Source organism: Erythranthe guttata, chromosome 1 (assembly GCF_056151865.1).
Source record: "Erythranthe guttata isolate IM_541 chromosome 1, IM_541, whole genome shotgun sequence".
NCBI lineage: Eukaryota > Viridiplantae > Streptophyta > Magnoliopsida > Lamiales > Phrymaceae > Erythranthe > Erythranthe guttata.
The window spans coordinates 2,387,311-2,411,698 of record NC_142533.1 but is presented as its reverse complement, the minus strand read 5'-3'; the positions used below and the strand labels follow the sequence as shown (position 1 = coordinate 2,411,698).

Genomic DNA, 24,388 nt, shown 5'->3' with positions numbered 1-24,388 from the left:
ACCAATTTTTGGTACTCATCCGTCCGCACAATAGTAGATTTCCCAACATCCGAACAAAGTTCACTGATGAATGTATCTGCCGGTAACTCGTCGTAGAGTTTCGTTACTTCTGATTCCATGCTCAAATCTTTGTTCCTGAACATTAAAAACAAGTTATATGTTTAAATTATAGCTTCCATCCAGGTCGTAGAGTTTCCTTACTTCTGATTCCATGCTCAAATCTTTGTTCCTGAACATTAAAAAAAAAGTTATATGTTTAAATTATAGCTTCCATCCAGTTGAATATTACTATCAGTTGAATATTACTAGTTTAGGGTTTACGTTAATTTACAATGGATTATTATAGGAGCATTTTCGTTATTTCCCTCCAAAACAACTTTGGGGGCTGCGACTCCATCGTTGTGTAGGAGAAAAAATTTAATAGTAATTATTCATTTTCGATCATAAGCGATCGATACAAAAATTAATAATGTGGGGTCTACTTACATATCTATCGACACAAATGCATTGTTCTCCAATTTGAACACATCCATTGATATGTGCTGATGTTGGTGCCCTAATAATCAAAACTTCAAATTTCGGTAAATTAAACCGATTTCTCAACTAAGGTTACGAAAAAACAAATAATCAAAACCTATTTATCCAATTTTTCAAATCCATCGTCATCAAAACTTTCAACAAGTTGACGGGGAATTAACATACAGAATCAGGTGCCAAAAAGAAAACGAGAAACAGACCAAGAACAAAATCAAAACCTATTTACCCAAATTGAATCGAAGTTTCTGCTCCTATCAAGAAGTTGACGGGGTAATTAAGACACATAATCAGACGGAATCAAAATCTATTTACCCAAATTGAATCGAAGTTTCAGCTCATATCAAGAAGTTGACGAGGGTAATTAAGACACAGAATCCGGCCAAAAAAAAATTAAATGAAAACGAAGAACGAAAAACAGAATCGTAAATTCAAGGTACACATACACGCGCATTAAGATTTTATATACATACACAAATACAATTGATTCCGGTGGTGATACTTTCAAGCTTGTAGACTAAAAAAAAAATTTTGCATGAAAACTAGATCGTATGAAAACTAGATCGTGAAACAGTTATGGAGTCTCCGAATTTCTTACTTTCTCCTCTAGAAAATAATTGCATCATTCTCTCTCTCTCTCACACTTTCTCTCTCTCTTCGTCTCCATCGCGTCTTCTCTGATCGTGAAACAGTTATTGAGTCTCCGAATTTCGTACTTTCTCTCTCAAGAAAATACTCTCTCTTCGTTGGTTAGAGGATATCAGATGATTGTTTTTTTGTTGAATTTTGAAGAAACTGGAAATATAGCGGGAAAAGACAGTTTTCGTTTATGGGCTAATAAATGATTCTTTAAGCCCACTAACTAATGGATTAGGGCCCATTTTTCCATTTTATGCCAGCTGTTAATCGGATTGTGCTATTTTTCAAATTATTTTTTCTATATATATTTAAAGACGAAAATGTCCCTAACTTAATGAGGACGAATTCAGAATTCTCTACCTTTGGTGGTGCAAAAATGTTATTTCTCGAAATTATAGGGGTTAAAATGCCAATTATTAGCAAATTAAAATTGCAGTGAAAAATGTCACACAATTAGTAGTGATCTCCCGTTGAAGTGTCGTCTTCTCTCTTTCTGTACGTCTCTCCCCACATCTACACGATATACGTGTATACACCTATACATACACATATACATACACACACACAATTTTTTTTTTTTCAGACCCTAATCTCTCTCTCTAGATCTTTATCAGTTCCCTGAGCAGGTTTCCCCCAAATCTGCCAAACCCTAAATCACAATTCAAATTCGCAAAATTTCGTACAACTAGGTTTTGAATTTCGATCATTTTGGTCGGAGATTGATCCATCCAACACTGTTCAATCTCTTTTTTTTTTAATTTCGAAAATCTTCAAAGCTGGAGCAGCTGAAAACAATTGGTCGGGAGCTCGCGATGGGCTCCCAAGGGGGATTCGGGCAGTCAAAAGAGTTCCTCGACCTCATCAAATCGATCGGCGAGGCTCGATCCAAAGCGGAGGAAGACCGCATTGTGCTGCGCGAAATCGAGACCCTGAAAGCCAGGCTGTCCGATCCGAACACCCCGAAGTTCAAGCTGAAGGAGTACTTAATCCGCCTCCTCTACGTGGAGATGCTCGGACACGATGCCTCGTTTGGGTACATTCACGCTGTCAAGATGACCCACGACGACAATCTGCTGTTGAAGAGAACTGGGTACTTGACGGTGACTTTGTTTCTGAACGAGGATCACGATTTGATCATCCTGATTGTGAACACGATACAGAAGGACTTGAAGAGCGATAATTATTTGGTGGTTTGCGCCGCGTTGAATGCCGTGTGTAGGTTGATTAATGAGGAGACGATTCCGGCGGTTTTGCCGCAGGTGGTGGAGTTGTTGGGGCATCAGAAGGAGGCGGTGAGGAAGAAAGCGGTTATGGCGCTTCACCGGTTCAGTCAGAGGTCTCCCGGGTCGGTTTCCCATCTCCTTTCCAATTTCCGTAAGGTGCACATTCCCCCTCTCTTGTAGATAATATGGCTGCATCTATCTTAGAGGGTTAGAGTTCTCACATTAATGAGTTTCTTATATTTATTTTTCCCATTTTTAAAGAATTTGATGCTAGTGGTGGATATGACAGTACTTCCCGGTTTATTAATTCAAATATGAAAACGTTGGGACGAGAAAGTTGAGTAGTGTGCTGGATTTTGTATATGATACCATGCTGCTGCTCACTTATATATATGTGCATGTGTTTTTAAATTAATGGTGAAGGATTGGAGTATTCTGTTTTGTGTTTTTACTTAGTCTTCGGCATCAGAAACCATATGAGGTTCGACTTGTTGTTTGCAATAAATAAATTGACGTACTACAGTGCTGATAAAGATTAAATATTCATGTATGCTCCACTTCATTAGATGTAACAAAGATGAGTAGTTAGAATAGAGGAGAAGCAGAGAGAAGAGGAAATGTTCAGAACGACTAAATTTTATAAGGAATGAAGTTCTCTGACGACTTATTGCATTTAGAAGCATGCAGTAACCTTACCATTTAGACTATATAAAAAATAAAAAAAGAAGTTGCCATTTATACAAAGAAATGTAACTCGCACAGAGGATGTAGTAGGAACATATGAAAATATTCTTATTTATGTTCTATACTATGTATTGTTTAGCCACTAGAAGTGTCAAGTTTTATGTCTAATACCCATCCTAATGATTTATGAAAAAAAAAAAATCAAGCAGTATTTCTGGGTCTCAGTCAATCATATGAGGTGTTTAGAGATGGCTTAGATGATAAAATTCTATGAACTTTATGTGCATAAGCCATAAGGTACGGAATTTGTTGGTTTCTGGAAGTACTCATTTTTCCCGAACAATTAATTTTGATGCAGAGGCTTTGCGACAATGATCCTGGTGTTATGGGTGCGACGCTTTGCCCACTTTTTGATCTCATCACGCTTGACGTTGACAAGTATAAGGATCTGGTGGTTAGCTTTGTAAACATTCTTAAGCAAGTAGCAGAACGCAGACTACCGAAGAGTTATGACTATCATCAGATGCCTGCTCCATTCATTCAGGCTAGCCTGACTTTTTCCTTCATCTTATTTTCATTCATTTATACATGACTTTTTTCTCCTTGATACAAATTGTTATTATTTATTGCCAGATGAGGTGAGAACAAGAATAAATCTCATCCTTCCAATAATTTTTGTTTGACATGGGATTGATGTATTGTTTAGAGCATGCTTTTCAAATTGTAATCACGAGGTTGCCTCTTTGCATACCCAATCTTGTCCTTTTCTGACTATATGATAGTTTTACAACCCGCAAAGTCCTTCCTCTGGACCCATATGTACTTGCAGTATGGTATATATGCTCCTTAAGATGTAGTTAAGGATCTTGAGGAATTATCTGTAAGAAAATGAAATAGCCTTGCTAAATGCATAGAACTCTTTCTCAAGGAAGCTGGATAGGATATTTCATTGCTGAGAATGTGGATTTTTACATGGATGATTCTTCTGCAAAGAGGACTACCTAAATTATGATATTGTTTTGTTTGTCCTATCCTTTTATATTTGTTCACTAAATATAGATAGTTGTCCATTGTATTGCAGATCAAATTGTTGAAAATTCTAGCCGTACTGGGTAGTGGTGACAAAAAGGCGAGTGAACAGATGTACACAATTTTGGGCGACATAATGAGGAAAGGTGATTCAACAAGCAATATCGGGAATGCCATCCTTTACGAGTGCATTTGCTGTGTTTCATCATTACACCCCAACGCAAAGTTGCTTGAAGCTGCTGCTGATGCTATTTCAAAATTTCTTAAAGTTTGTATTCCGAAAACTTTGCATAGTATTACTTATAATTAAGAATACTTTAATATGGCATTGTAAATCCAACTGCATTTTATTCAATTGACAGAGTGACAGTCACAACCTGAAATATCTTGGTATTGCTGCTCTTAGTCGACTCATAAAGATAAGCCCTGATATAGCCGAACAGCACCAACTGGCTGTAATTGATTGCTTAGAGGTGAGAATACTTGCTTTGTTGTTATGAAATTGGAAGCAAGTAGTTTTCGATTCGATGTTACTGATGAAGCTGTGCTTGCATTTCTGGTTCTTTTGAATCACATACTCTCAAGTTTTTACTGGTCTTATACGACTCAAATAAGTGATGGTATCCTGGCGTGGTTATCTGTCTATTTTGCTATCTAGTCTTGTTATAAAGTTTTGGTCTCCATGAATTTGGCTGCCCCTGAATGCCTATCAACACAATCACATAATAACGATCAGTGGGAAGCAAATGACACTATCTTTTATATGAGAAGACATCATGATTAGTGAAAATGTGTTTTTCATAACTTGATTTGATGATGAAACTTAATGGATGCTAGAACCTAGAGGTCTTGGATATGAAATAGGATACATAAATTTTGCTTGGGTAGTTCTCTTCGCTCGTGTAGATGAATTTAAATTTTTTCCCTTGCTGGGAAAAGAACACAGGTAACTTCTTGTGTTGTGGCCTCTAATTTGAATGTTGATAATCACACTTTTCCGTCATAGATTATATGACCTTTTAATTTTCATTTTTCCTTGAAATCTCGATCTAATTATTTTCAACTAAAAATAGTTGGCATTAAATTTCATCTGGTAATTTTGGTTACATGTGGTAATTACTTGTCATGATTGAAGTAGTCCTTCATTTAACTTCAAGCCTATATCTGTGATTCAGGACCCAGATGATACCCTAAAACGCAAGACGTTTGAACTGCTCTATAAAATGACTAAGTCATCAAATGTAGAAGTAATTGTGGACCGTATGATTGAGTACATGATAAGTATCAGTGATAATCATTACAAAACTGAAATAGCATCCAGATGCGTTGAACTTGCAGAACAATTTGCACCAAGCAACCAATGGTTTATACAGGTTAGCTTACTGATTATGCTTTTTAACTATTTGTCTCCTAATAACACTTTTATATTGACGTGTTTCTGATTTGTTCCCTTTTATGTCTTTTATTTATCAGACTATGAATAAAGTATTTGAGCACGCAGGGGACCTGGTGAATGCTAAAGTTGCCCATAACTTGATGCGCTTGATTGCTGAGGGATTTGGAGAAGATGACGATACTGCAGATAGTCAGCTTAGATCATCTGCTGTAATGTTTCTTTTGGGATCTGAGTTTTGTTCTGGTTTATTTATTTGGTTTCACCTCAGTTTATTAGATGTTTATTTATCTTCTAAAAATCAGTTTTTACTTGTTGAAATATCTGCTGATTGGTTTTCATGTTGCAGTATATTTGTTGCTCTCAACTCGATGCTTGTCAATATGCTTATAACACATCCTGAGCTATTCATGATTTAGTATTAATCAATACAATATTAGATGGTTAAATTTTTAGTGACTATTTTTTTTTTCCTTTTGAGGGGGTGTTGTTATTTCGAGGGACAAGTAAATCATCTTTTCCCTTCAGTTAGACTTAACGCTACTCTAGTACTCCTCCCTCCAAACAGGACCTCCAGAAAAGTGTCGTAATGGGTAGCATAGGAATTGTTTGAACTTAAGTGCTCTACAAGACTAGTCTTACTTATTGGGCCCATTTCATATTTCATATCTACAAACTCTACTGTACCAGTGGCCTGACATGTTCTTGACTATGTGTTATATTGGATTCACAAATAAAATCGGGAGATTTTATACCACAGTGCTTTGTTTGGATTTAAAATCTGATTGATTCTATACCCCAGTCGCAGATCTTGTTCTGTCCCCTCCAGTTGATATTGTATTTTCCAAAAATAAGTTTGTACTTTATGTGTGTAACTTTTTCTGTTTACGTATAGCTGTCTTGAATCTGATTTGATGGATAATAATCTTGATTGTGCTCTTGTTAGGACATCTAAATAGAATCTAGATTAATCTGTTGAGTGCAGGTGGAGTCGTATCTTCGAATCATGGGGGAGCCGAAACTTCCATCTGCCTTCCTGCAAGTATGTCATATGAAATCCACTGTTCCATCTTTTGTCTTATTTTATTATGTTCTATCGGTGCTATATTTCAATCCCCCCCCCCCCCCCCCCCCCCCTCACCCTCTCTCTGTGCTTAACTTGGTTTACATTTCAGGTGATTTGTTGGGTCTTGGGTGAATATGGGACTGCAGATGGGAAGTATTCTGCCTCATATATCACTGGAAAGTTGTGTGATGTGGCGGAGGCACATTCAGCAGATGACACAGTGAAAGTAAGTCTCTTCTTTATCGATATGTGCATGATGTCTTATGGTGCAATTGCATTTTAACATTCGAAAGTAACATGTGCTATAAATTACCGCACGTGCAGTTTCAAAAGTTGGTGTATCACCACTCCCATATTTGTTTCTTCGGGTTATTTTTTAATTTTGAGAAATAAAATATTATTGTTGATTAGAATTTTGTGCATTTGCTCCTAGCCTTTTAATGTGAATAACTCATCGCTTAGCTTCTATATTGTTTCCCATTTATTTTTCAAGAAAAAAAGAATTCCATCCACGTATTTAACTGCTTCTCTTACAATCTAGAAATAACCATTTGAAAAGTTAACTTTTGTAACAACAAGCTACCTGTTAGTATGCCTGATAATGCAAATCGTTAAGTGACAACATATAGCTTCAGTGAATTAGAAGTGGAACAACTGAAATTTAATGATCCAACTTTTACGAATAACTGAAAATATGAATGCATCAGAACATTAATTCTAAGGGTAGTCAATTATTGAATCCCCTAAGCAAGTTTATCATCACTTTAGAGTCACAAAAAATATAGTGATAGCTAGTAACCTTGATGAATTAGTTTTATGATGTTGTGGTAAACTGGTTACTGTGTGGAGTGTTCTTATAACTAACTATTTGGTGTTACAAAAATCTTATCAGTTCCAAATGCTCCAAATTGGCCATATGCTATATAGTCTTTCTTTACAACATAGAACTACAAAATGAAATCGCAAACATGAAATAATAAACAACAGAGGTTCAAAATTATTAGCCCAGCTTAAAATTAAGCATAAAAGTTCCTCTCTGAAATAATAGGAGTAATGAGCTAACTTAGTAAGGTTGATGCCGAACAATTTTGAAAACATAAAAAAAATACATTCACCAATTCAGAACTATTATGACATCCGCAACTTACGTTGGTGCTATATATATGTTTCCTTTCATTATATAGAGTTTCTCAAATGAGTTGCTTGTAATTTATTGCAGAGAACGTGGCTTTTCTGCTAGATTTCACAAAAATAATTTTACTTGGATGGTCCATTTAATTTTCTCTACTAAACCACTTACCTCTAGTTTTTGGGCTGATCTACTTTTTTTTTTTTGGCTGATCTACTTATCAGATTTAACTGTGAAACACCATGATTAGATTAAATAAAGGGTTTCGCAACATTGGAGTTCTAATGGCTACTTGTAAAGGACCTGCTCCAAGTTTAAGGGGGTTGTAACAAATCTAAATCTCTGATTTTATGCATCTGTCCCCCACTTGATGTGTCAGGAATGCACATGTGCTGTATTTATTGTCTAGCCGTCTAGTTGTAATTTGTTTAATGTTTCAGGTGAATAATGATCAGTAAACAATATTTTTTCTCCATTTGGCTACTTTATGTTGTTTCAAGCTGCGAATTATAAATTGATTTGTTAATTGCTGCTTAGTATCTGGCCTGTCTGTGTCATTCTGTTTTTCCTTCTTGTTTTGAAGGCATATGCAGTAACAGCACTTCTGAAGATATATTCATTTGAAATAGCAGCTGGGAGAACAGTGGACATACTATCTGAGGTAGCCAATTAGGATTATATATGGTGGTTTTAATATTATAACTGTGTCTCCAGTACATCTCTAATGCATCATCCCCATCTCAGTACCAGTATTGATGGTTTGCAGTACGACTTGGCTATATATTAAACATGTTTTGATGTAATTGGACAAAAACTTCAATTTCTTTTAATATTCTTTTTCATGAGAATTTCTACTAACTTCTTGAAATCATGTTCTTTTCTTTCTCCAAACGCTAAATCTTCTATTACTTGAACCTACAAGAAAGTTTCATACCGATAAAATCTTGCTTGCTACAGTGCCAATCATTGATTGAAGAATTGTTAGCATCCAACTCGACCGACCTTCAGCAGCGGGCCTATGAGCTTCAAGCAATCTTGAATGTAGATGCTCATGCTGTAGAGAAAATAATGCCTATCAACTCTACCTGTGATGACATTGAGGTAATTTTTTCCATCACAATATAATTTTAGTTCATTTACCCTCACCGTCGGTCCTTTAATGGGTTAACTCATCGTTGGCGTGGCTTATGATGAATAACAACTTGTGAATTCGATTATAGTCTCCATACTTTTTGGCTATTTAAAATTGTGGTAGCATATTTTGCTTGAAAGTTTGATGGACTCTTCTCTCTTCCGATATCTAAAATTCCACTATCTCATGAGATTTATTCTTGGTTGCTAATTTGTCAAATACCATTTAACGTAATTAGAAAAGGAACACTTGGCATGCTATTGGCGAGATATTGGTTCATGTATCCAAATGCATATGATACTTCATTCACCTAAAATTATCTTTTATTAAGTTTGATTGCAATATAAGGTGGTTTCATCTTTTTGTGATTCATCATATTTTAATAAGCATATATCAATGGCCTAGAAACATTTTTCTTTATGAATATATATATTAATGTGTATATAAGGCTTCATATTTACTCGCCGCAGCTCACTTTTTGTTGCTACTTGTTACTTTGACTATCTTCATTCTGTATAACATTTTCCCCATTTTTTTCTTTTTTTTTTTTCTTTTTTTTGCAGATTGACAAGAATCTTGCGTTTCTTGATGGTTACGTACAACAATCCCTGGAAAACGGCGCTGAGCCCTATATCCCCGAGAGTGAGCGCTCTGGAATGTTGAGCATTAGCAGTTTCATGACTCACGAAGATCACGAACCATCTACTCATACTCTTAGGTTTGAGGCCTACGAGCTACCTAAACCCTCACTGCCTCCAAATGCTCCTCCATCCTCAACCGAACTTGTCCCTGTCACAGAACTATCGTATGTTGCAGATATTTTCCAACCGACTACATCTCTTCCATCTGCCTCTGATTCTGCTGCATCAGAACTCAAGCTAAGACTCGATGGGGTCCAGAAGAAGTGGGGCCGGCCCACTTACTCCTCCCCTGCCCCACCCACCACTTCAAGCAACGACACTGTGAAGATTCCAAATGAGACAGCTCAGCGTGACACAGTCAGCAATTCAAACTCTAAAGCACGAGATGTATCTTACGATTCAAGAAAGAAGCAAGTGGTTGAGATTTCGCCGGAAAAGCAAAAACTGGCGGCTTCGCTTTTCGGCGGTGCGTCGAAATCCGAGGGGAGACGATCTTCGAAACCTCATAATCACGCTTCGGATAAGTCTCATGCAACCAAGGCTATGGCTACCAATACCGCTGCTGAAAAACCGACACCGCCTCCTCCAGATTTGCTGGACATGGGTGAACCTTCTAGCGGTGCACCGTCTGTAGACCCTTTCAAGGAATTGGAAGGCCTTCTTGATTTTACTGCAGACACAACCGCCCCTGTAATAAGTTCCGGTGAGTTGTCTGATTATTCGTCTCTCTTTGCTGACATGTCTCTAAATGTGCCGAATCAGAGTGGCGTTGATACCAACGGGAACGGTCTTGAAGGGATCAGAGTTGAAGATTCGACACCACAATTGCAAAAAGGACCAAATTTGAAGGAGGCTTTGGGGAAAGATGCACGCGTAAGGCAAATGGGTGTGACACCGTCAGGTCAGAACCCCAACTTATTTAAGGATTTGCTTAGCTAAAAAAAAACAGATTTGAGGATTTTCTCGAGAATTCTTGTTTCTCCATTTTGCTGTCTTTAAGTTATGAGGAATATAATGTAATGAAAGCCCGGACACACAGTTCATAAAGCAGAAAACTGGAGGAAAGTGGAAACATGGGGGGGTCAAAAACCTTCACGTTTCGTAGTGAAAAATCGGGTGTAATTTGTATTGGTTGATCGAGGTGATATACTAGTGTGTGTAGAAATACATTGAGAGCTAGACGGATACAGGTTTGATCAACGGTCTATTGTAGAGCTCTCTACTGTGCATGTTTCTTGAACCTACGAATTTTTGAGACAATAAAGGGAATCTCGGCAATGCATTGTGTTTTTTGTGTTTCCTGTTGCGATTTTTTCATCGTAATAAAGACTTCTCATCAGTCATTTTCCTTTTGGGTAAATTACAATTACCCCCTGAGGTATGGTAAATTTACAAAAAAATCATCTAGATTTTGTGGAATGTGCTCTAGTTTGTACTTATTTTGTATAAAAACTCAGTTTCTGATGTATCACAATTTGACATATACAAGTCAAAAAACTTATATTATGATCATCTGCTTCAAAATGTAACATTATGATCATCTTGCTTCAAATTGTAGAGTGGGTAAAACGGGTACAAAAATGATATTATTTCATATAATCTCGAAGATTCCACTAAATTTGAAACCACAAGAGTGGACGTGTAAATAGATTTAAAGTTAATGGGTGATTGTAATTACCCAAACAAGAAGGGGGTTTTCGTAATTTAATCATACCTCAGGGGGGTAGTAATTTACCCTTTTCCTTTAGGGTAAATTACAAACACCCCCCTGAGGTATGGTCAAATTACCAAAAAACCCCTCTTGTTTGGATAATTACATCTACCCCTCAACTATGATTTTTTTTTACACCTTCACCCCTATGGTGCCAAATTCAACATAATCATCTAGATTCCGTGGAATGTGCTCTAGTTTGTACTCGTTTTGTGTAAAAATACAGTTTCCGATGCACCACAAAATGATATATACAAGCTAAAAATCACATATTATGATCATCTTGCTTCATAATGTAGAGTTTGAATGGGATAAAACGGGTACAAAAGTAATAATATTCCATATAATCTCGAAGATTTAACTAAATTTGAGGAGTTGAGGGGTGGTTGTAATTATCCAAACAAGAGGGGTGTTTTTATAATTTGACCATACCTCAGGGGGGGGGTTTGTAATTTACCCTTTCCTTTAATGTCAATTTTGTGCTGTGTGTTTAATCAATCTAATGTGTGCTTCGAAAATTATTTCAACTGTATATATTAACTTTCTTGTGTAGATCATATACTTTGAATATGAAACAAATGTTATTTCTGGGATTGAAAACAAAGAGAACAGCTCTGAATATCTCACAAAAATTACTTGTAAATAAAAAATGAATTATGCAACAGAAAATTTACAAACAATTAATTTTTTTTTTTAATTTCCACAAGTATACGGGGTTCGCCCGAATGGGATGGGAACCGACCTCTCCGTTCCGGATTCCCCAACAAACGACGAAAAACGTAAATCGGATGGCTGTGTCTGTCACACATGGCGGACCGGAGCTCTCCAACCACGTAGATTTACGATCTCAAACTAGGGTTTTAACATTTAATTAAAAAAAAATCAAAAATTACAATTAGCTCAACACTTTAAATGTAGTTTGATTTGGTGCTAGAGAACAACACATGTCAAGATTATGAGTAGGTTTTTTAAGTTTCAAAATTTTGCAACTTAGTCCTCATTGTTTGTTTATTTCTCTTATATGAAGAAATAATTTCACAGCTTACAAATTCACCCCTAATTTTCTCAACTCCTCAAGGTTTCAAGAATTGTTCTAAAATTAAAATTGGAGTTATAATAATAGCTTGTATATTATTCTACTGTCATAAAAATATTAAAAATTAATTGAACATCAAATTCAGTTCAAAATAATTTGGAAAAAAAAGCCGACGAAAGGGAGTAATTAATAAATATTTAGATTTAAAAACACAACAAAAGGTGTAAAAAAACAATAAAAAATAAAAATAAAATTGGAGATGTAGGTAATAACCTCAATGAGAAACTAATTAGTTTAAAGTCCCTCAAGAATATGAGATTATCACCATTTTTATGTAGGTGAGCTTACTGACCATTCATACTGATTTATATAGTATGACTGGCTAATTAGCTACCATTTTTTTTCATTTTAATAACAAAATTAAATCAATTTATTCAAATTTCACTATTTTTTTTTCAGGAAACAAAATTTGCTCCTTTGGAAATTGAATTAACCTCGAAGGAGGGAGTAAGCGCCGCCGTCGACGGTCTATGCCGCCGTCGAAATCCGCCTCCACCTCCTCGCAGTATGTCGACTCTCTCTCTCTCTCTCTCTCTCTCTGTGTGAAATAGGAGCGAGAATATATGGAGGAGGCGGACGGTGGCTAGGGTTTTGAGACAGATCACAATGGGGACAAATTAGTAATTACACCGTCAAAATAATGTGTTTTTTTAGGTCTCTTTGCAAAAAATAAAAAAAAATTAATAAAACGATAATTATTATTATAAATTTATTATTATAAATTGTAATTAAAATTTCGAAAGAAAAAAAATGACCTGTATTTGTTTTTTAAGTACTGATATGAATTAATTGTTTATTTTATATTAATTATAATAAAAAATGGAAAATTACGGTCACCACTGAGTCATCGTTAAATTGCGAAAATCCCTGTTCTGTTTGAGTAATTACAGTCATCCCTTAACCATGTATTATCTTACGAAAATACCCTTCCAGAGGTAAATTTAAGGATATTAAATCGATAAAACCGAACAAAAATTTCAGTACGCCAACATTTCATACTGTTTAACGAACTGAATATACGATTTGGTTCGGTAGGTAACCGAATTACATAAATTTTATGCAAAAAATATTTAAAAGGAGGGGGTGGCCCCTTACAGTTATAAAAACTCGCAAATAATGGGGTAAATACAGTTTGCACCCTTAAAGTATAGTGTTGGTAACACTTACCCCCTTAAAGTTACAAATGTAACACTTACACCCTCATTAATAAATTTAATGGTAAAACTTTGACTTTGAATGATGTGGTATTTTTTTCCTTCTAGCTATTATATTGATACATATATAATAATATATTTTCAATAAATATTTCGAAAATTAAATTTTATAAATATAATAATTATTAAAAAAATATTTTGATTTATGTTTAACTCCACATTTTACTTACTAGAGACCCTAATATAAATAAAAATCTCAATTATTTAAAAAACATATAAAATACGTTAAATATTTTCCAGACTTAAACGTCCAATTTTTTTTATAATAATTATTGATTTGGAAATTTATTTCAGTTACTTAAATATAAATTTCAATAAAAAAATATATAAATATTTAGACGTTTAAATTATGATTTCTCATTAACTTTTGAATACATTTTGTGATTTCCAAAGTAAAAAGTGGGATGATTATATTAGAGTCATATACGCATTAAAATAACTATATAAACTATAAAATCATAATTAAAATTCAAATAATTGTTAACTTTTTATTAGCAACAAATGAACACAAAGTAAAACAAAAATGAAACTAATTAAATTGAATTTTTCATTCATAAATTTACAATACTGAAATAATAAAATTAAGTTTTTGCAAAGTTGCCGATTTTTTTATTATTACATATTCATTATTTATATAATGGCTAGAAGGATATTTTGGGAAGAAAAAATTTCACATCATTCAAAGTCATAGTTTTACTATTAAATTCATTAATGAGGGGGTAAGTGTTACATTTATAACTTTAGGGGTAAGTGTTACTGACCCTATACTTTAAGGGTGCAAACTGTATTTAACCCTAAAATGTTATCAATTCTCCATCTAACCTTGAATTTAATCCAACTGATTACTAATAATATAACATTACATATAATTTTTAATAATAATTCAAAAAATATTTTAAAAAATAAGGAAAAACAACAAAATGAGCATGGGCTCGCAACTCGATAAAATGGACTCGAGCTCGAGCTCAAGCCAAAAAAAAAAAAAAGGAACTCTACAATCAGCAAATTTAACAATGACAATTTTTCAAAATTCAGAGAGTGATCGAAGAATTAGAGTATTTTAGGATGTTTATATTTGAGAAGCAAAAATAAAATATAAGAAAATACAAAATAATGTCTGCTTTAAGAAAGAAAAAAAAAAACCCAAAATTTATTTACAGAAGTTTTTGCAAATATTACCTTCTTGAACTCTAATTATAATTTTTTTCAATACAACCAATGGTTATTGACTTATTTCTTTATTATTTCATTTTTAATATAACAGACTGTATATTTGCTTCTTAATTTAAATTACTTTACACTAATATTTTGCTTTTATTATTCCTTTACTCACCATTTTTCTCACAAAAGATCATTACAATTCACAAAAAAAAAAAAAAAAAAAAAAAAAAGAAAAGAAAAAAAGAAAAACCACAATCAAACTTCATTAAATATAATTGAAGAAAAAACATCTAAACTTTAAAGTAATATTAAAAGAAGAGGATAATATTTACAACTTGTGATAGTTTCACTTCATTCTTAAAACCCACAGGTGTCCATAGTAAATAATAACTGAAAAAAAAAACATTAAAGTCTGAAGGTAATAATAATAATAACAATAATAATAATAATAAAGATAAAAAAATATAATAATAATAATAACAATACAATTACTACTTAAACAGTGGCCTTGATAGGCTCACCGGAACCACCAGCAACCTTATCATCGGATTCTCCGAAGTAATCGACACGTGCATTATCAGCCAACATCAAAGCAACCAACCAGAAAAGGCAAGAATCTAGAGAGAGAAAAGCTCCTCCGCCTAAAATACCCGTTTTTGCCGTCGGACACTCCGTTTCAAGATTGTGGTGAACATTACGACTCTGGTGTAGCTGCTCCGTCACTGTCGGCCATAACAGCATTGCCGCTGCTAATCCAGTTGTACCCCTTCAAAAAAAAATCAAAAAAATATTGGTGTTTTTATTTTTTTAGATCAAATTCATCTTTTAGCTCCCTCGATTTCTTCGGGTTTTTTTTTTCAAGATTTGAACAAGAATACTAGATTTTGGTACTCGTCTAGCTAAATCTAAACGAGCCTGTATATTTCAATCGTTTTCTTGAGTGGGTTCGGATTATTGGTTTGTTGTGTTAGTGACAATTTTGATTAGTTGTATAATGCAACGATGGACCAATTTGATAGAGACGGCTAAATAATGACGAGACAAGAGAAAAAAGACATAAAACACGAGAAAAAATAGCAATGGGTTTTGCATATAATACTCACAAGGCAATAGTGAAGAATACGAAGAAGCCCGTGTTTTTGAACAAAGCCGTCTGTGGAATAGACTTTCCTTGGTAGGGGTAAAATAGGGAATAGTAGCCAGCAAAGGTGGAGACGGCAAGAAACGCAACGGACAAATATCCCAAAATCACAGTTGGATCGGACGGATATTTGCAAATGACAACGTTCGTCCCTGTTATCGGAGTCCCTGTTGCAGGCTGCAAAATCCAACCGAATAAATAGCCGGAAAACAAAAAAGATCGGATTTTTACTACATTGATTCATATATATTCCTTTTTCAATGTTTTTTTTGTTATGATTACACGTTACGAGTAAAGAATTTTGATATAGAGATTATCAATCATATACATACACTAGCTCCTTCAAAAATAGCACAAGTGCATAATTAATCTTGAAATATAGTAATTTCATACATAAAAAAATTGGGGAATATCCGAAGAGGGCCTCGTTTATCGTGACGAATTATTATCCCCGGATCGAAAAATAAAACAAATTATTTTTCAACAAGAGAGAACTTGCATCAAAACACACTGTTATTTTCAATCCAACATCACATAAAAATCCAATCTTTAAACCAAAAATAACAATATGAAGGGCATAAAATAAACAATAAACACCAGAAAATATAATCAAATTAAAACTCAGTAAAAGAACCAAAAAAAGATGTAATCTTTGCATATGATTATGATAAAAGCATAATTTTTTATTTATTTGAATTGTTCCTAGGATAAAAAGATTACCTTTTTATTTTCAGCAATAACCCCAAATATGAAGGAAAGCACCCCAAGGGTTGAGATTATGATAGACATCTGCTTCATGGTAACCGCCATTGCTTCTCAAACTCACCTGTAACAAATTACATAAATTAAATTAAAATAATATATATATATATGTTAAAAACTAAAAATTAATTCAATTACGAAGAAGAGCAAAAAAAACTAATCTTTCTTACCGGATCAAATTCAAACAAAAAAATGGATACAGATCTTTTAGACAGAAAGAGTTGAATTGATGAAGAAAAGATACAGATCTCTCTCTCTCTCTCTCTAACTTTCTCTCTCAAGAAATATTTCAACCCTTGGATGATTGGGAGAAGTGATGAAGAAGATAAATAGGGGTAGTAGTCTGATTAGAGTCGATGACTGCTGACTTTTGACTTCTGATTTTTTTATTTTATTATTATTATTTTTATTATTAATATTATTTTTTTATTTTTTTTTTTATTTTTTTATTTTTTTTGTTGAGAATTTGAAGTATTTTGGGATTGGCTTAAATGGGATGAATATAGACACAAACTCGGGTTTATTCGTATTTATGTGTGTGGGTATAATATATTCTATATAATTCATGTTTTGGAATGTAAATCCCCACTATAAATGAAATTGAATGTATATCAAATCAATTAAGAAGAGATTATAAAGCAAAATAAATTCATAATATTAAATGTGTAACAATAAACGTATGAAACATGGGAATTAGTTAGTATCTATTTATATATATATATTTTTTAATTAATTATAAAGATGGAATTAAACTCGTAAAAAAAAAAAATAATAGTAATAATTTAAACTCGTGATATTCACGCCTAGTTCGATTTTTTTCTTTTGTGACCACCGTGGAATCGAAATTTAAACCACATGAAGTTGTTTGGAATCTTGTCGACAATTTTTTTTTCTCAAAGTTCATCAATAGATAATACACCCTAAACAATAAATAATTTGAAAATCGGTAAATTTGTGGATTAATGAGAAGTATTTTCCATGACTTAAAACATCATTCATTAAATTTATCTTCGATAAAATTATTGATAAAGTAAGCGCTTGCGTCATCTGCAATCTTGAAGATTAGGGAATAAGACGCGTGTCTGTCTTGCAATTGCAATTGATAGATTAAAGCATAAGCTTAGACAAACCCCCTCTTACAACATTAATAATGACAATTTTTATTTATTTAATCTTAATTTTTCTAAATTTACCCATATAATTAGGAGGTAATTATGATAAATTAACAAGATTATTCACTTTAGAACTTGGAAGCCATTGCTTTGAGCCTACTAGACACTAGTGGCATAATGTATTTTTGAATTAATAAAAAAATAATAAAAAAATAAAAATAATAAAAGCCCATGTGAAATTACTATTTTGCCACAAAGAGAAGGGCATATATATAATAGAATTGAAACCCTAACTGCAATTACGTCAAGAACTCTTTTTTCTTTGACGTCTTCGCCGAAGGAGAACAAACACTAGGGAGCAACTGAAGATTCTCTCCGAAATCTCCATAGCCGTTAATCTGGTAGCTGAGTTCGTCGCCCTAATCAGGTAACTGTTCTATTTTATCTCCATTTTTTTTTTCGATTTTCCATAGCTCATCAGATCGTTCTGCGCCGTTTTTCTTTCCCGTTCGTTGTGTTGTATGCTGGGTATTTGAGGAATTTTTCTATTTGGTGAATTTAAGTTTCTGAAATTGAATTGAAAATTGTTAGCCCTAATGCGTATTTTCAGGTGTGCGGCGGTGAATTTTTTCTCGAGCTTGGAAGTGGTGATTAATGGGAGCAACTGATATGGAAGAACCAATTTTTACCGATTCCGAGTTGGACTATCAAGTTAGAAATGCGCTTAAAGCTGCTGTTCAGGTAATTGTTCTTGAATTTTTTTTTAACATGTTTTCAATCGAACCATAGCTAATTATTTTTACGGGTTTCTAGGGGGATTGCGATTCTTATAACCAGCTTGTGGGTGTGATACACCATAGAGAACGTCTTTCCTCCGAGGAGGTGGCGGCCCTCGTGGTACATTCTGATTTTCTTGCGAGAAAGTTTTTCGGTTTCTAACTTTAACTAGTATGTTTGTTCGTCTTCTTAATTTTTTATAAATGTCATGGCAGACGTGTTTGAAAGCTGTGACTGCATCGGTCTCTTGTGTACACATTGTTCATCATCGTTCTCTCCTTGCTGCTGTGAGTTACTGCACAAACGTTCATATACCGAAACTAAACTGTTCATTTCTGCGATATCCACGTTTTCTATTAGTAACGAGTCTTTAGCATTGCAGATATGTGGAATGAGTCTGTGGAATTATGGAACTGACGTGATGGATGCACTCGTTGAATTGCTGGTTTCGTTGGTAAAATTATTTATGTTATGATGTCATGTCGCTCGGATTTTTTTAACAGTTGAGATTAGTTATTGGTTGTTTTTTCCTCTTCCATTTTCGGTCACAGGCTTCGTCGAGGGGAGAATATGTTGAGTTGTGCTTGGAAACGCTTGTAGCCAATTTCATGCCTCCATCTGGTCCTTCATCTACGTATTATTCTGTAGATTTTTGGAAGCAACCTCGGGGTATAGCTAAAAAGACCCAAGTTCTTGAACGTGTTCATTCAACTTTGAAAGATATTTCCCATTTAGTCCCTCTTTTACCTAAGAAATTAGAGGAGGTATTGAGGGTCAAAATGCCAAACATATACACAAAGGAACCTGTAAGATCTAATTTTCATGCTCGTTCTTTATTGATCAATGACTGCATTTATGTAAGGTCTTTTTAGGTTTTAAAGTCCACTCTCCCTACCTTATCCCGAATGTTTATCTCTGTGTGTTAAAATGATTCATGATATAATATGAATGATTAGACAATTTTTTCGATAGCAACTCCCGGAACATGCTTTACCTTACCTATTTTGCTACATCACCAAGTCATCGCAAAAGCATGCTTGTAACTGGTCTGCAACTTAACTTTTACAAGGTGAATATGCGCACCGACTATGGTGAGGCACACCTTTGGTGGAAGATACTGTAATTTGTTAAATGCCTCTTATAAATTCCGAGTATTATGACCTTGCAAGAAGCTTTGTGCTAGACACGTGGTGAAACTTGAATTTTGTATCAATTAATTACATGTAGTACTTCCAATTGTAATAAGATACAATGAGCTTTTCTAGCAAAAAAATATCATTTCAATTCGGTAGAAAACAAATGATAAAAGTGCATTCATCTTTGTATTTATGATTTGCTTTGATTTACCCATAATATTATCATTGCAGATCATGGTAATGTACGTGGAGAGTATGTTGAGGTTGGAAAATAGTCCGATGGGTGAACTTGTCGGAAGCTCAGTGCTGTACTCCTTAGTGGACCGACTAATAGAGTTAGATGTAAGTTGTTTAGGAGTTACAGGTGGTAGTTAAAAGAGACTTTGCAATGATGATAAATTATTTATTTATTTATTATTATTTTTTCTATTTTGAATTGTAGGTGGACATAGCATGGGATGAAATTTTGCAGGATGATTTCCAGAAGGGTATCTTTGATATGGAACTGGAAGATCTCGAGGGGCATGCAGAAGATCATATTGAAGAAGATTCCGATAAGGTTCTTTTCAGTTAATGCCCTTGTAATTCTCTTTTCTTGCATTTGATGCAACACTTTTGTTGCCCATTCTTGTGAGTTGTGTAAAGTTCGTTCCTGCTCTCTCGTTTTTTCGTTCGTCTTTATTTCATTTATTTGCTTAATGTCTATCATCTTTTGTATCTTTAATACCATAACCAAACTTGTATCTCCAGGTTTCTAGGGACTTAATTATACAAAGATTTTTTAGTGGAAACTTAGTTGCTCAAAAGCTAGATAGTTTAATGGTTCTCACGTTTGAACACTTTAACTCCTGTCACGAGAGAGGCCGCCTAGATAAGGTATTATCTTAAATTATGCTTTTAAATCAGTTGTGAAATTTTCACATATCTCTTAATCAGTTCACCATTTAATGATGTTTCAGGTGTTTGCTACCTTCCTTGAGTCATTTAAAAAAACAATAATGACCGCCTATAAATCGAAATTTACTCAGGTATTTACGACATCTGTCATCAGAAATAGTATATGGTGTCCCGACACTAATTGGCAATGAATCTGCCGCAGTCTTTTGATTAACTTTGCTATTTATCTTCTGTAGTTTGTCATGTTCTATGCTTGCTCGTTGGATCCTGAAATTTGTGGAACTAGGTTTACAGATGAGCTTCTAAAAATCTTTCTGACGAATTCCAATCCCGAATGGAGGTAAGAAGGTTTATTTGAAGCTTAATTCTCTACCGCTTCACGTATATTATTGTATAGAAGTTGATCTTAATTTCCTCTGATTTTTATTTTTCATCTTCTGCGGGGAGACCGTGATATGCAATTGTGTATTTCTATTTATATTATATGTGTCGCTGTAGTTACTAAGTTAGATACTTTGAAATATGTTGTATTGCAGAATGAGTGCAGTTGCATACCTTGCTAGTTATTTAGCTCGTGCAAGATTTGTGCCCGTGACAGTTGCTGCTTTCACAATCGAAAGGTGGCTGTGCTTGTCATACTGTTCATATTTCTGTTTTCTGCCCGAATCATCAAACCAAGAATATTTCTGACTTGAGTTCCACCGTGTTTTTTTTTTTTTTTCAGTGTTGTGAACTGGTGTTTCCTCTACTGCCAAAACCATAATGGTGATATAAATCCAAGAGTTCATAAAGTATTCTATGCTGCGTGTCAGGTATGAAAACTTTGTCCCATCACCAGTAGCTTTTGCAATGGGTTTCATTTAGATTTTTGTCGAGTTCTCCGAAAAAAAACGATAAACTTTCTTGATGGTTTTGCTTACTGTTGTGCAGGCAATTATGTATGTGCTCTGTTTCCGCCTGAGACAAATGCTTGCTGTACCTCGCCTCAAATCCCAACTAGTGCTCATGCGTATCGAAGACATCTTTGGGAGTCCCTTCAAACCACTACAGGTTATGCATTTGAGCTTAATTAATTGTTTAATTGCATATTTTGTGCTAGTGCCTTTTTCTTTTTTTTCTTTTTTTTGTCGAACATCAACTCTGATTTTCCATTCTTGTTTATCCGTGCAGGTATGCCTGCCATCAATAGTAGAAGAATTTCTACGTCTGGTGAAGGCAAGTAATGTAATTTCTCTGCCCCAGAGCTTCCTTGACCATGGCCTCTTAGAATCCGAACATTCTAGGGCGTTTGGTGGGTCCGAAAGGTTCGACATGTTTTTCCCATTTGATCCCTGCCTTTTAAGGAAATGTGACAGGTTCGTCCCTTTTTTTTTTTTTTTTTTTTTTCTTTTATCAATGGTCACTATTATTATTTAGCTCTGTTGGACTTGGAATTTACATGCACTGTCCATTATTATTTTGCAGTTATATTCGGGATAACTATGTGTATTGGTCAACGGTAAGGAAGGCTTATGAGGAAGATGAGGACGAAGTTACAAGTGACGAAGAAGATGCCGATACTATTAGTGGCAGAGGAAATCGGAGAATGAGTGATGGAAGTGAAATGAGTGACGATGAAGAAAACTTTGATGATGATGCGTTTGATTGTTCTTTGGATAAAATGTCAATAACTCCTAGAGATTCGAGCGCTAAATTCGGAGGAAGAATGCAGAGATTTGTGCAGATGCCCTCCAAGATCAGACCTTCAACCAGTCCCGAGTCCTTGTGATTTTCGATTGTTCATCTTTGGGCTGGGTGCTGAGCTGTATTTACCATTTATAGATTTGTGAGAAAATTTTGCCAATTGTATGTTTGATTTTTACCAGATACTTATTATGTTAACTTTCGACGATTTTGACATGTAACCGTAAAATGTTTGTTTGAAGAGTTTATTATATGGAACAATAGTTCTTTATTCGTGTGGTGTTTAGATGAATGATAGATCATTATTCATTGTATGTATTTCGCCGAGTGTGAACTAAGTCCGACCTTGAAGATTTACGATTCGGGTTTTATGGTAAACAGTTCGGAAATAACTTTAAGAAAAAATTAAGCATTACAGCTGAAAGATCTGGCTAAACTTAAGCAACATAGTACAAAGGAAACTATGTTTGATTTGTGAGAAAATTTTGCCATTGTATGTTTGATTTTTACCAGGTACCCCTATTATGTTAAATTTCGGTGATTTTGACATGTAACCGTAAAATGTTTGTTTGAAGTGTTTATTATATGGAACGATAGTTCTTTATTCGTTTGGTGTTTAGATGAATGATAGATCATTATTCGTTATATGTATTTCACCGAGTGTGAACTAAATCCGACCTTGAAGATTTACGATTCGGGTTTTATGTTAAACAGTTCGGAAATAACTTTAGGAAAAAATTGAACATTACAGCTGAAAGATCTGACAAAACTTAAGCAACATAGTACAAAGGAAACTATGTACACAGACATTTAATTTTTCTACTTAAACCTGCAAAGTTACCCCATGAACTGTGAAATATTCGAAATATTTTTTTTTTTTTTTTTTTTTAATCTGATCATATTATCTCGTTTTTCTCCACATCGTCCAAGTAGTCCTCCCTCACATTCGTTGCAAGCATCAAACAAACCAACCAGAAGAGAGACGAATTGAGAGACGCAAAAGCACCACCGCCAAGGAAGCCCGTTTTAGCAGTGGGGCATTCGAATGAAAGATCTGTGTGCACATTCTTCGTGTGGTGTATGTGTCCTTGCACTGTGGGCCATATCAGAAATATTGCAGCGAACACTGATGTAAACCTGTTAATTTTTTTTTACATTACCGAAGAATCAAGAAAATCAAGATTCGATTTTTAATTTGTTTTTCTTTGGAAAGAAAACAGAATATGTTTGCGGATGTACTTACAATGCAACGGAGAAGTAAGAAAGGCACCAATGGGATGCGAAAAATGCGGATTGTGGGACCGATTTACCCTTGTATGGATAAAAGAGGGAGCGGTATCCGGCAAAGGAGGCGGCGGCAAGAAGGGCGGTGGAGATGTATCCGAGCACAACCGAAGGATCGGACGGGTATTTGCAGATCACTACTCCTTTCCCCGAGACCACTTCTCCTGCTGGTGCCTGCAAAACAATTCTTTTTTATACGAAAAAAAAAAAACGAACTAAAAAGATGATCTTGATTCGATAATTGTGTACCTTTTTGAGTTCGGCCAAAATTCCGAAGGTGAAGGATGCAATGCCTAGGGTGGCAACCACCATAGCATATCTTGTAGGAGTTAATGCCATTTTTCCTTGCAAAAGCAACCTGCAATAAAAAAAAATTCATCAAAATAGCATGCGGAAACTTAGATCAAATACTCGTTACGAATACGAAACACTAAAGCTCAAAGAAAGATATCAAGAACATATAACATCGTGTTGTATCAATGGTAATGCATTAACTAAAGCTACATAAAATAGACGAAAAATGAAACGAAAAACTAACGTATAGCTAAACTTGCCTATAAGGCGCACTATCTCTCTCCCTCGATTTCTCTCTCTCGATCTCTCTCTGTTTGTCTAGTTCTTGGGGTTGCAGGGAGAATCAGAAGAAAATGGTTGATCCTTGATTATTTTTTTCTTGATCCTTCTTTATTCAAATTATGGAAGTTGGTTTAAATAATGAAGAAATGGGAGTGAATGTAGACCTATTTTCTTTCTGTTAGAAAAATAATGGATTCATGGGAAAATTTTGCTATATTCAGCCAATCTTTGTGCTTCAATAGAAAATAGTGGTGTCCCCTTGATTTTCTGCATCTTGTTCTTGAATATTCATTCAATACTTATTATCAAGCTCCTTTGTGCTTCTATTTTTTTTTTTATTTTTTTTTTTCGGAAGCAAAAAAACTAAT

The 24,388-nt window shown here is 34.5% G+C and overlaps 4 protein-coding genes and 1 long non-coding RNA gene across 7 annotated transcripts; 2 read left to right on the top strand and 3 right to left on the bottom strand.

The window, feature by feature from the left end:
* The first annotated feature begins 1,584 nt into the window (after positions 1-1,584).
* Positions 1,585-10,748, top strand: LOC105957894 (Adaptin family protein). Its single transcript, XM_012981870.2, has 11 exons — positions 1,585-2,552; positions 3,439-3,624; positions 4,162-4,377; positions 4,472-4,582; positions 5,285-5,482; positions 5,583-5,714; positions 6,488-6,544; positions 6,678-6,794; positions 8,281-8,358; positions 8,655-8,798; positions 9,393-10,748. Exons 1-11 carry the CDS (start codon positions 1,986-1,988, stop codon positions 10,407-10,409), a joined length of 2,823 nt encoding a protein of 940 aa, XP_012837324.2. The 5' UTR covers positions 1,585-1,985; the 3' UTR covers positions 10,410-10,748.
* A 995-nt stretch (positions 10,749-11,743) lies between these two features.
* On the bottom strand, positions 11,744-12,840 carry LOC105957893 (uncharacterized). Its single transcript, XR_001172777.2, has 2 exons — positions 12,712-12,840; positions 11,744-12,033 (listed from the first exon to the last, which is right to left on the bottom strand). It is a non-coding gene; the product is annotated as an uncharacterized LOC105957893 (long non-coding RNA).
* A 2,103-nt stretch (positions 12,841-14,943) lies between these two features.
* Positions 14,944-16,920, bottom strand: LOC105957892 (hypothetical protein). Of its 2 annotated transcripts, none has more exons than XM_088816447.1 (4): positions 16,762-16,920; positions 16,514-16,621; positions 15,756-15,970; positions 14,944-15,418 (listed from the first exon to the last, which is right to left on the bottom strand). In XM_088816447.1, exons 2-4 carry the CDS (start codon positions 16,601-16,603, stop codon positions 15,148-15,150), a joined length of 576 nt encoding a protein of 191 aa, XP_088672573.1. In that variant the 5' UTR covers positions 16,604-16,621; positions 16,762-16,920; the 3' UTR covers positions 14,944-15,147. The 2 variants fall into 2 exon arrangements, with proteins under 2 accessions (XP_088672573.1, XP_088672575.1); XM_088816449.1 differs by having other exon boundaries at positions 16,514-16,619; positions 16,726-16,866.
* An 840-nt stretch (positions 16,921-17,760) lies between these two features.
* On the top strand, positions 17,761-22,433 carry LOC105957891 (RNA polymerase I specific transcription initiation factor RRN3 protein). Its single transcript, XM_012981866.2, has 16 exons — positions 17,761-18,094; positions 18,278-18,408; positions 18,481-18,564; positions 18,660-18,731; positions 18,827-18,898; positions 18,996-19,250; positions 19,812-19,922; positions 20,023-20,139; positions 20,331-20,456; positions 20,540-20,608; positions 20,714-20,817; positions 21,014-21,097; positions 21,202-21,289; positions 21,408-21,527; positions 21,648-21,832; positions 21,942-22,433. Exons 2-16 carry the CDS (start codon positions 18,322-18,324, stop codon positions 22,243-22,245), a joined length of 1,878 nt encoding a protein of 625 aa, XP_012837320.2. The 5' UTR covers positions 17,761-18,094; positions 18,278-18,321; the 3' UTR covers positions 22,246-22,433.
* Positions 22,434-22,859: 426 nt separating this feature from the next.
* Positions 22,860-24,300, bottom strand: LOC105957856 (uncharacterized). Of its 2 annotated transcripts, none has more exons than XM_088816439.1 (4): positions 23,983-24,300; positions 23,694-23,802; positions 23,404-23,618; positions 22,860-23,297 (listed from the first exon to the last, which is right to left on the bottom strand). In XM_088816439.1, the coding sequence occupies exons 2-4, from the start codon at positions 23,781-23,783 to the stop codon at positions 23,057-23,059; spliced, it is 546 nt and encodes a 181-aa protein (XP_088672565.1). In that variant the 5' UTR covers positions 23,784-23,802; positions 23,983-24,300; the 3' UTR covers positions 22,860-23,056. The 2 variants fall into 2 exon arrangements, with proteins under 2 accessions (XP_088672565.1, XP_088672563.1); XM_088816437.1 differs by having other exon boundaries at positions 23,999-24,127.
* Positions 24,301-24,388: the final 88 nt, after the last annotated feature.